The sequence below is a fragment of the Saccopteryx bilineata genome, chromosome X (assembly GCF_036850765.1).
Source record: "Saccopteryx bilineata isolate mSacBil1 chromosome X, mSacBil1_pri_phased_curated, whole genome shotgun sequence".
Lineage (NCBI taxonomy): Eukaryota > Metazoa > Chordata > Mammalia > Chiroptera > Emballonuridae > Saccopteryx > Saccopteryx bilineata.
The window spans coordinates 103,700,794-103,713,174 of NC_089502.1; the positions used below are offsets into that span (position 1 = coordinate 103,700,794).

At 45.5% G+C, this 12,381-nt stretch overlaps 1 protein-coding gene across 1 annotated transcript; it reads right to left on the reverse strand.

Moving 5' to 3' along the window:
• Positions 1 to 123: 123 nt before the first annotated feature.
• HSD17B10 (hydroxysteroid 17-beta dehydrogenase 10) lies at positions 124 to 2,472 on the reverse strand. The gene is made up of 6 exons (XM_066248955.1): positions 2,355 to 2,472; positions 1,841 to 2,005; positions 1,093 to 1,257; positions 842 to 970; positions 654 to 762; positions 124 to 456 (listed from the first exon to the last, which is right to left on the reverse strand). The coding sequence occupies exons 1-6, from the start codon at positions 2,379 to 2,381 to the stop codon at positions 266 to 268; spliced, it is 786 nt and encodes a 261-aa protein (XP_066105052.1). The 5' UTR covers positions 2,382 to 2,472; the 3' UTR covers positions 124 to 265.
• Between the last annotated feature and the right edge of the window lie 9,909 nt (positions 2,473 to 12,381).

Here is a 12,381-nt window from a genome sequence, read left to right on the forward strand (position 1 = left end):
CTGACTAGGCTTGAGCCCCTAGATCAAGGCACGTATGAGAGGCAATCAGTGAACAACTAAAGTGACGTAGTTATGAGCTGATGCTTCTCATCTCTCTCACTTAAAAAAAAAAGAGAGAGAAAAGAAAAGAAATAGAGACTTTATTAGGCACAGAGGGTGACTAGTAGGCAGAGTTACAAAATGGTCACCGGGCTTCCTCTCAAGCTGGAGTTCAGTATGCCGGGACAAGGAGAGGTGGAAGAGTGTGTTTTCTCTGCTCTCTCCCTCAAGGCTGCATGCGGATGGCCCCATCCAGCCGGATGACCTCTCCATTGATGAATGGATTCTCGACGATGAACTGTACCAGATGAGCATATTCAGCAGGGTCGCCCAGTCGGCTGGGGAAGGGCACCTGGCTGGCCAGGAAGTTGCGCACTTTCTCTGGGAGGCTAGTCAGCAGTGGGGTGCCAAATAGGCCTAGACAAGAGAGCCAGAGTGAAAGCCCCACCCTCACTTTCATGTTTACGCAATCCCCCCTCACCTTATCCCTACTTGTAGTGCTTCCCTATGCCCAGAATGGAAGGCTACTGCTGCTTAGATGGTAGATACTTCCCCTCTCAATTGGCCGTGTATCCCACCCAACCCCAGGTGTGGCAGGGAGGGGATATGTCTACCTGGAGCAATGGTCATCACCCGGATGCCCATGGGAGCCAGATCTCGAGCAATGGGCAGTGTCATGCCCACTATGCCCCCCTTGGAAGCAGAGTATGCAGCTTGTCCCACCTGGAGAAAGAGTGGAGGTCATAGGTGGGAGGGTACCAGTAGTCACTGAGGAAGGACAAGCTTTGCCCTGCTCACACACCTGGCCCTCAAATGCAGCCACACTGGCGGTGTTGATGATAACTCCACGGTGGCCTCCCTGGTCTGGTTCATTCTGGCCCATCTCACCAGCCACAAGGCGGATCACATTGAAGGTGCCTATTAGATTCACCTGGAGTACCAGTAGAAAGATAGTTAGGAGGCAGAGGCAGCCTTTTGTCCCCTAAAAGTTTTGGGGGCACCCACAACCAAACACCTCTTATTCCTACCCTTGGAGAACCTCCAAAGCCTCACATTGATAACTCGCTGGAAGTCCTCCAAGGTATGGGCCTGCTTCTTCTTTAAGTTGTATGTCTTGGTGGCCACTGCAATGCCTGCACAATTGACTGCCACGTCCACACGGCCAAACTTTTCTTTTGCTAGAGTGAGGGCTCCTTGCACGTCCTTCTCTGAGGTCACCTTTAGAGGGAAAAGTGGAGAAGGTATTCATCACCCAGCACGCACACACACACACACACACACACACACACACCTAAACTTCTGGGAGGGAAGTGCAGAATTATGTAAGCAAGGGAGAGACCAAGAAAAGTTCAAGTTGGATAAAACTGAAAATGTTATGTACTACAGAGCAGTGTTTCAAAACATTTTTCAAATGTATGCCCACTTTTGATAAATTCACATACCAGTGGAGATTCTCAATCGCTGTAGATCAGAGCACTGTTTCAGATTTAGTGTATGAATATAGACTAGCTTTTTTTTGTACCACCCACCTGTTAAGATGACTGCATCAAGCTTTGGTGTCTGTAGTTTGTTTCGTGAAGTTTTTCAACTTTGTAAATATAAAATTACAGGGAAGCATATGAATTTTCAAACTGTACATACCCCTCCTGGAGATGCTGATATGTCCAACCCCCATCCTCATTGTTGTGAAGGGAAAAGGAGATGCGTCTACAGCTCACATAGACAGTACCCTATGGGAGGGGCGGGACCCCATGAGTTCCCAGGCGGGTATCCTGGGGAGACTTGAAGTGACTCCACTTACATCAGCTGGGGCGAAGGCGCAGTTCTTCCCCAACTTCTTGGCCTGGGCCTCTCCCTGCGAGCTGGGCAGGTCCAGAAGAACAGCAGAAGCCCCGTGTCCCACCAGCCGCTCTGCTGTGGCCAGGCCTAGGCCCGAGGAGCCTCCGGTTACTATGGCGACCAGGCCCTGTAAAGAGGGCAAGGTCAACGGCTACACTTTGCAACCCTTTCAACTGCCTGTTCTCCAGGCTTCTGCAAGGGAGGGTCCTGGTTACTGCTGCGGAATGACACAGGTGTGCCTTTTCTCCTTACTGACGGCACCTCTAGGTTTCTCATCCCCGGACAGTCCACCCAGTCACCCCACATACATGTGCTGTGGAGAGCTGACCTTCACCCCCGAGCCCCACCGCCGCAATACCAGGCCCGGATACGTGTGACCAATTTCTCCCAGCACCGATCTCTTTCCCCTAGTTCCACGGCCGCAACGGTCCCAGCAGATGCAGCAGGACAAGCCGCAGGGGCGAGGACCTGGATACCTTAACGCTCCGACACACCGCAGCCATTTTCCGGAACCCTCTTCTTCCTACCGCTGTGATGCTCTCTTATTGGCGAAGATGCGGGGCGTGGCCGACGGAGCGGGCGGGGCGTCCCGGCGTCTGCTTACTGGCCCCGCCCTCTGTGGTGAAGGTTAGGCCGCCAGAAGGTGCTTTCAAAGAGTTCTGTCTCCAGGGGAAAGTACCTAAGAGCTACAGCGCGATGCTACACCCTCCACCCCACTCTCTAACTGGCTCAACTGCAGGCGGCCAGCCCTGCGGGAGGGGGGGGGGAGGAGGGAGGCAGGAGATTGAAAGAGTGTTTGTTCCTTTTTCCTCGGAAAAATCCTTCATTCAAGTATAAACGTATCTGAGAGACTCTTACATGCTAGGCTTTGTGCGGGACACGGGATACCAAGAGGAATAATAAAGGGTTCATGCCTTCCAGGAAAGCACAGTTGCATTGGAAAAGAGATAATTACAGTACAGGCACAGACCAAGGAAGGTAAGAGAGCCAGATTCTTGGACTCAGACATGAATATCCAAAGGTAGAGATTCTGAGAGCCACGTAGAGAGGGATGTGTTGAGGAAGAGATTGAAGGAACAAAGATGCCAGGAGAGAGAACATAGATGGGCAGGGGCGGATTTAACAGCAGGCACACCGGGCGCGCGCCCTGGGCCCCGACTTCTGAAGAGCCCCGCAAAACCCCAACTTTACACTTTTTTCTAATGACATCAAGTTTGGTTTCATATGTTCAGTTTTAACATTAATAGTACATAATATTTTTTTATTTTAAAATATGGTTAGCATGTATTTGTATTTTCTCTCTCTCTCTCTCTTTTTTTTTAAGGGGCCCAATATTTTCTTCTGTTCCCAGGGCCAAACCGACCTTAATCCACCTCTGCAGATAGGGATGTGTAAGAGACACAGAAGCTAGGAGACAGACATTTGAAGACAGAGCTGCTGAGAAACACAAGTACAGAGAGGCATAAATAAAGAAGCAAAAACATCTTTTACCAGTTCAACCTTTGCTACTGTTCTCTGTGTCTAACATATTTTGAACCCAAAAGTCCAGATCACACATTGTGGATTGGAGCTCAACGAGAGGCTGTCATTTAAGATTCAGGTATTTGGTCATTCTAGAACAACCAGCATCCCAATTAGAATCTTGAGTCCATCTAACCTACCTAATCTGACTTCCTTCTATACTTTTCTCCAAACCAAAGTCTTCAGGCAATAAATCTTACTCTACATTTTAAACCCTGTTCGCCTGTTTCCTCTATCTACACTCCCCATGTGCTTTTTCACTGAGGAAGACCTCCTAGTTTTTGACAACTGCCACATTCATGGTCCCTACACCATATTTGTCAAAAGATTTAGTACTATACTCACAATCTTTCTGACTACCTGAAGTCCTTCCAGCAATTTATAGTTCCTCACCTGGCCCAATACATTCCAGCCACAGTGGCCTCTTTGTGTTCATTTTTGCATTAGCTGTTGCTTCTGCTTGGAATGCTCTCCCCTGGATCTTTGCACTACTGCCTTTCGCATGGTTTGCTTAAATGTCAACCCCCCTTTCTGATCTCTCAAGCTGTAGCCACCTAGTTACTATCCCATTGTGTTGGAAGAGGTCATCAATCAGATGTGACTTTCAGTTGTCCTGCTAGCTGGAACCAAGCAATCGATGCCTTCTTACCCATACCCCTATCCTTGGAGTATACACTCTACTCACCATTCCCACAGCCGGAACTGTTTGAAGGACACAGCTTTGAGAAAGTAATGTGTTGTTGAGACCATCTGTGACTGAACCCAGTTAAGGCCACTGTATAAACTTTTATAATTCTGGCAGTGATGCTCTGACCGATGGCTCGGTTGGTTGAATCATCATTTTGATATGCAAAGGTTCCGGGTTTCATAGGTTCCGGTTTGATGCGTCTGGTCAGGGTGCATACAGGAACAGGTCAATGTTTCTGTCTCTCTCTCTTTCCCTTCCTCTCCCTATAAAAATAAATCAATAAATTAAAAAAAATAAAATTCTGACAGCGGGTGCAGAGATGTACTCATATTGTGGCCACCCAAGACAAGAGTCATATGTAAGTTCCCTGCCACCTACCTATCTGGAGTGGTCTGCCTCATTCTTCCATCTTTCCTTGCCCTGTGTGCACAGTAGCTGGTTTGCAAACAAGCACATTGCATATTTAAATTTTCTGCATAGCACTTACAGGTCCATAATCTTCTTTCCAACCTTGGGGCCAAATATGTTTTGGAATTCAGAAGTTTTTCAATTTTAGAAAGGAAGACGTACTCAATATTACATAACTCTATATACTGCGTATACTCTATATTATATAACTACCGAGAAAGGTCTGGAGCATCACTTAAAATTGAACATTACTATTTCTAGAGTGAAAAGTATGAAAATTTACACTAAGTGTGAATCAAGATTATAAATAGCCACATACTACTTCAGGTCAGGTTTAGTCAACTAGTGAGTTTGGACTCCAAAGTATGATAAAACAGCCTATGCTTTTCAGAACTTCTGGCATTGTGAATTGTGCCTAAAAGCTTTTAAGCCTTGTTTACCTAGGCCTTGTGTGTGTGCGTATGTGTGTGTGTGTGTGCGCGTATGTGTGTGTGTGTGTGTGTGTGTGTGTGTGTGTGTGTAAGGCTGGTGGCCATGGCCTTGCAGATTTGCATTGATTTCGTGCAGACGGTAAAGGAACTGTGGAGCTGAAAAACGGTGAGCCATACAAATTTATTGGAGGCTTGCAAAGACAGGTAAGCCAAAAGAAGGAAAAAAAAGAAAAAAAAAAGGAAAAGGAAAACCTGCTTTTTGCGGTGGAGGGCAAGAGATCAGGAAACAAACTGCACCTGCTAGTGGTGGGCTGCAACCTGATCTCATCACCCTGAGGCGAAGCGCTTACATCCTTACAATAGTGCTGTCATGTGCTTATGCACTAATTGCACCAAGGGCTTGCAGCTGTTAAACCTGCAAGTAAGCCTAACACAGCTGTTTTCCCCAGTGGGTGTTTGTGTAGTTCTTCTCCTGATGGAAAGTAAGCTCATGATGGTAGCAGAGTCTTGTCCTGCTAGTTCATCTCTTGGCTACCCAATGCCAAGAACACTGACTATACTAGACACTCAGTACAAATGCATGCATGCATGCATGCATGCATGAATGAATGAATGAATGAATGAATGAATGAGTCAATCAACCAATCAATCTTGGGAGAATGTGCAGGTCCAGCTTCATGATTCCTTTATCTACTCAACTTTAGGGAACTTCACCTCCTCAACTTTAGGGCCCTTTACCTCTTCTCTACTTTAAATTTCTTTTTTAAAAAAATGTTTATTCTAGAGAGAGAGAGAAAGGAAAACATCAATTTGCTGTCCCACTCATCTATGCATTCATTAGTTGCTTCCTGTATGTGCCCTGACTGGGGATCAAACTCACAACCTAGGGATAATGCTCTATCCAACTGAGTTACCCAGCCAGGGCACCTCCTCTCTATTTTAACCATCTCTGTTTAGCCACATTATTAACCTTGGAATGACTCCCTCATGTCCCCAGCGTCTACACACCACCATCTCTCATTCTGACCATGTTCTCTCACTCATCTCAGATCTCCTCCCCTCTACCACTTCTTTAATCTCCATAAACCCTGTTGTTCTGTGGGCCTTTCTATTTCCTTTCAGCTCAGTAGCCTCTTCCTACCTTTCTTCTGGCCAGAATACCCCCCCCCCTTTTTTTTTTACAGAGACAGAGAGTCAGAGAGAGGGATAGACAGGGACAGACAGACAGGAACGGAGAGAGATGAGAAGCATCAATCATCAGTTTTTGGTTGCGACACCTTAGTTCATTGATTGCTCTCTCATATGTGCCTTGACCACAGGCCTTCAGCAGACCGAGTAACCCCTTGCTCAAGCCAGCGACCTTGGTTCCAAGCTGGTGAGCTTTGCTCAAACCAGATGAACCCACGCTCAAGCTGGTGACCTTGGGGTCTCAAAGTTGGGATAGAGCATCCCAGTCTGACGCTCTATCCATTGCGTCACCGCCTGGTCAGGCAATACCACTCTTTCTTTACCTATTCTCACCTCAACCTCAAACCATGTGCCCCTTGACATTCTTCCAGTTCAAGCCCTGATACTTTAGCACAGGCTCTGAAGCCAAAAGGCCTGGGTTTGAATCTCAGCTCTATCACTTACTAGTTGAATGACCTTGGGCCAGTTACTTAACTGTTGTGCCTCAGTTTCCTCTTCTGTAAAATGGACATAATCAAAGCACCTACCTTGTCAGATTGTTAGGAATAAATGAGTTAACAACTAAGAAAAAAGGTACTTTGAACAGTGTCTGGTCTTTAGCAAGAGCTATGTAAATGTTAGCAGCTGTTACTATTTGGAGTGGTGTCTCTTATCCTATTTTATGCTGTGGACACCTCTGGCAGTCTGGTGAAATCTAAGGAACACCTTACTAAAATAATACATGCATAAGATAAATAGGATTACAAAAGAAATACAGTTATCAAAATAATAAGAAATATATCTGTCATGCAGTAATATATGTGCTTCTTTATCAATACATTAAACACCAAGCTCTATCAACAGATTTAGTGACTACTATGTTTTCAAAACAACGCGATTATTTTGGGAGATCTGCAACAACCATGATAAGGTATGAAAATCTGATTTCCATTGGTGACAAAACCACAGGTACTGCTATGCTGTTGCAGCTTGTTATCCACATCCCCTAGAGAAGGACTTACTACATTTCTGTTAGTGATAGTGGAAAAAAAATGTAATTCCCTCCCTCCATCCAAGTCCATGGGTGCCTTCAATTATCTTTACAGACTCCTAAAGGGCTGTGAAGTCTGGTTTAAGAACTCCTGTGTTTAGAGAAAAAGGAGACCATTAGGGAAATACTTCCTCTCTTGTCACCTCCAACATCCTTTCTAGCCATACTATCCTTTCCTTGGGTTTCAGAGAAGAGAGGTCTTGTTTGGGGCTTGCTCTTCTCACTGAGCTCTGGGTCCCAGCCCCTCCCACTTTCTCCGGAATTTGTACTGTTGTGCCGGTGGGCCCAGAGGAGTTGACACTCCAAAGTCTGAGCAGAGACTGGTGGTTTCTTGAGGCTTTTTATAGTCACATTGTTACTGTGCAAGAAGCAAGTGGGTGGGTTTTAGAGGAAAGGAGGAAGAAAAAAACAAAAAACAAAGGCGGAATTGCCGGAAATGGAACGGTTATGTCAGCAATACAAACAGCAATACCATAGTAACTTATCAGGAACAGTCATGTCCGCAGTATATCAGTATCAGCCATATTCGTTTCACCAGAAACGTCTGGAGAAGAAAGAATGTCGATTTCGGGAATGCCTTATCAGTGCCATTGAGCATCCACTCATTATTGTTTGTACTTCTGACTTAAGATCACTAGGAGGCCCTGGCCGGTTGGCTCAGTGGTAGAGCGTTGGCCTGGCGTGCAGGAGTCCCAGGTTCGATTCCTGGCCAGGGCACACAGGAGAGGCGCCCATCTGCTTCTCTTCCTCTCTGTCTCTCTCTTCCCCTCCCGCAGCCAGGGCTCCACTGGAGCAGAGTTTGCCCGGGCGCTGGGGATGGCTCTGTGGCCTCTGCCTCAGGCGCTAGAATGGCTCTGGTTGCAGCAGAGCGATGCCCCAGGATGGGCAGAGCATCGCCGCCTGTTGGGCATGCCGGATGGATCCCGTCGGGCACATGCGGGAGAGTCTGACTGCCTCCCCGTTTCCAACTTCGGAAAAATACAAAAAAAAAAAAAAAAAAAAGATCACTAGGAAATGGGAAACAGCTTGAACTCAGCTTTTGCACACAATAGCTGTTCCATCAGTTTGGGTGCATGAGGGCCAGAGGTGAGCAAAGGGGCATGTCAGGGACAGCAGAACCAGGAACATCCAGCACTACCTCACAGTCCTCAAGTGGTATTAGCCATACCAGGAGATAAGAGAAAAACAAAGGTGGTCTTCACTCCTGGGAGATAAAAACTACTACAAGATAATCATTTAACCCTTGCGGGGCCTGCAGTCACCCCTGCAAAGACAGAGTTGCATTGGTTCCAGCTGGCTCTGAGGTGACATTGACAACTAGAAAGGGCCTCAAATGATGAGTATGGAGAGGATCCAAATGTGTGTCTGTAATTTTTTTTTTTTGTATTTTTCTGAAGCTGGAAACGGGAGAGACAGTCAGACAGACTCCCGCATGCGCCCGACTGGGATCCACCTGGCACGCCCACCAGGGGCAACGCTTTGCCCACCAGGGGGCGATGCTCTGCCCCTCCGGGGCCTCGCTCTGCCGTGACCAGAGCCACTCTAGCACCTGGGGCAGAGGCTAAGGAGCCATCCCCAGCGCCCGGACCATCTTTGCTCCAATGGAGCGTTGGCTGCGGGAGGGGAAGAGAGAGACAGAGAGGAAGGAGGGGGGGGGGGTGGAGAAGCAAATGGGCGCTTCTCCTATGTGCCCTGGCCGGGAATCGAACCCGGGTCCCCCGCACGCCAGGCCAACGCTCTACCGCTGAGCCAACCAGCCAGGGCCTGTGTCTGTAATATTTGAGAGGTGGAGCACAGTTCGAATGAATGGTTCTGAAGCAGTGTGTGGGACATGAGAACGACCGTGGCAAGCCTCTGAGAGTGTGCTGAGGACCCACTCCAGCTGCGTGTTTACCATTGAAATTCATGAGGCTGACATCTGAATGAACTTGTGTGATGCCAGCCTAAGGTCATGATGACTTAACATTATTTAGGTCAATGGCGTTGTCAGCTTTGTGTAATCAGAACTTTCTAGCTGCATTTGACATGGTTGATCACTTTCTCCTTCTAGAAAGCCCCTTTGGATTCCATGACACCTCACCTCCCTGGTTCCTCCTACTTCCCTGATTGTTGATTCTTGATCTCCTCCCTGGGTTCTTTTCCTGCTGCCCCCTCACTGGGGAGCTAGCTCATTAATCTCCTGGTTTCAATACTGCTTCTTTGCCGAGGGCTTCCCAATCTCTACCTCCAGCTCAGCTCTCCTCTAAGCTTCAGGTTGAGATGACCAATTGTTTGCTAGCCCCCTACACTGGATGGCTCTTAGGCACCTCCAACACATGTATTAAACCCAAATCATTGCCTGTTAAACTTGCTATATCTAAGTTAATGGTACTATTACCTTTACAGACACCAAAGCGAGACCCTGAGGCTAATGCCCTTTTCATTCCATCTAATCAGTTGTCAAATCCTGTTGATCTAAGTCCCATATATGATACTTCTTTTTTTTTTTTCATTTATTTCTGCTCTGACCTTTATTATTTCCTTCCTTCTACTATATTTGGGCTTTACTTGCTGTTCTTTTTCTAATTCTTTTAGATGCAGGGTTAAGTTGTTTATTTGAGCTTTTTCTAGCTTCTGAAAGTGTGCCTGTAGTGCTATGAATTTCCCTCTCAGTACTGCTTTTGCTGTGTCCCATAAATTTTGAGTTGTTGTATGCTCATTGTCATTTATTTCTAGGAATTTTTTTATTTCTTCTTTGATCTCATTCTTAATCCATTCATTATTTAACAACCTGATATTTAGTTTCCATGTGTTTCAGAATTTTTGAGCTTTTCTGTTGTGGTTCATTTCTAGTTTCATGCCATTGTGATCAGAGAAAGTGCTTGATATGATTTCAGTCTTCTTAAATTTGTTGAGAGCACTTTTGTGCCCTAACATGTGGTCTGTGGTCTGTCCTAGAGAATGTACCATGAGCACTTGAAAAGAATGTATATTCTGCTGCTTTAGGGTGAAAGGTTCTGAAGATACCTTTAAATCGAGTTGATCTAGTGTTTCCAATAAGTCTTCTGTTTCTTTGTTAATTTTCTTTCTTGAGGATCTATCTAGTGATGTTAGTGGGGTATTGAAATCCCCTACTATTATAGTATTGCTGTTGATATCACCCTTTAAATCCATCAAAGTCTGCTTTATATATTTGGGTGCTCCTATATTAGGTGCGTAGATATTTATAATAGTTATATCTTCCTGTTGGATTACTCCCTTTATCATTATGTAGTGGCCTTCTTTATCTCTTACTATATCCTTTGTTTTAAAGTCCAATTTGTCTGTATAAGTATTGCTATCCCAGCTTTTTTTTCATTTCCATTTGCATGAAATGTTTTTTTCCATCCTTTTACCTTAAATCTATGTGTATCTTTTGTTCTAAGGTGTGTCTCTTGTAGACTGCATATGTATGGGTCCTGTTTTCTTATCCATGCAGCTACCCTATGTCTTTTGATTGGATCATTTAATCCATTTACATTTAAGGTTATTATTGATATGAAGTTGTTTATTGCCATTTTCTTCTTTAAAGGTGTATTCCTTTTTTGCTATATTCTTTTCCCACTTTGATCTGTTTACAACAGGCCCCTTAACATTTCCTGCAGCATTGGTTTGGTTGTAATGAATTCCTTGAGTTGTTTTTTGTCTGGGAAGCTTTTTATTTCTCCTTCAATTTTAAACGATAGCCTTGCTGGATAAAGTAGTTTCGGTTGTAGGTTCTTGTTCTGCATTACTTTGAATATTTCTTGCCATTCCCTTCTGGCCTGAAGTATTTCTGTTGAGAGTCGGATGTCATCCTTATGGGGGCTCCTTTGTAGGTGATAACTTTTTTTTCTCTTGCAGCTTTTAATATTTTCTCTTTATCGCTTAGCTTTGGTATTTTAATTATAATGTGTCTTGGTGTAGGTTTCTTTGGGTTTCTCTTTAATGGAGTCCTCTGTGCTTCTTGGAATTGTGAGAGTTTCTCTTGCATTAATTTAGGGAAGTTTTCAGCTATGATATGATTGAACAAAGTCTCTATCCTGTGTTCTTTTTCTTCTTCAGGAACCCCTATGATGTGGATGTTATTTCTCTTCATGTTGTCACAGAGCTCTCTAAGGGTTTCCTCTGACTTTTTGAGTCTTTTTTTCTCTTTTCTTCTCTGCTTTCATGCCTTCATTCCAGTTGTCCTCCAACTCTCTGATTTGATTCTCAGCTCTATCTATCCTGTTTTTAATTCCTTCCATTGTGGTCTTTATTTCTGATATTGTATTTGTCATCTCTGACTGATTCTTTTTTATACTTGCTATTTCTTTATTTAAGTATTCATAATGACCATCCATTGTTGTTCTAAGATCCCTAAGCATCCTTACAATCATTATTTTGAACTCCGCATCTGGAAGTTTGATTATTTCCATATCACTCAGTTCATCTTTTGAAGGTGTCCCTTGTGGTTTCATTTGGATTGCACTTCTTTGTCTTCTCATTGTCTGTTTTTGGCTTTTTTTTTTTGTATTTTTCTGAAGCTGGAAACAGGGAGAGACAGTTAGACAGACTCCCGGATGCGCCCGACCGGGATCCACCCGGCACGCCCACCAGGGGCGACGCTCTGCCCACCAGGGGGCGATGCTCTGCCCCTCCGGGGCGTCGCTCTGCCGCGACCAGAGCCACTCTAGCACCTGGGGCAGAGGCCAAGGAGCCATCCCCAGCGCCCTGGCCTTCTTTGCTCCAATGGAGCCTTGGCTGCGGGAGGAGAAGAGAGAGACAGAGAGGAAGGAGTGGGGGGAGTGGAGAAGCAAATGGGTGCTTCTCCTATGTGCCCTGGCCAGGAATCGAACCCAGGTCCCCCACATGCCAGGCCGACGCTCTACCACTGAGCCAACCTGCCAGGGCCTGTTTTTGGCTTTTTTATTTGTACAATTGGTTGAGTCTAGGCTTTGATATGATACTTCTTGAATCTGGCACTTCCTCTCTCCTATATTTTTATGATCACCACCTCAAATCTCTTGTACTATTGCATCTGGTCAAATCTCATTGTTGTTCCTCTTAAAAGGGCCCTTCAAGAAGCTAGCAGAAATCTCTTCCTAAATCTCAAGTTTTATTATGTTACCCTCTGTGCTTTAAGCACTTTCAGTGCCCCCTCCCCGCACACACACACTTTTAGGACACTCTTTAATCCGCAGCTGCTGACTTCAGCCTCTATAACACTGCACTTTCCAGCAGCAATGCACAGTAGCGCT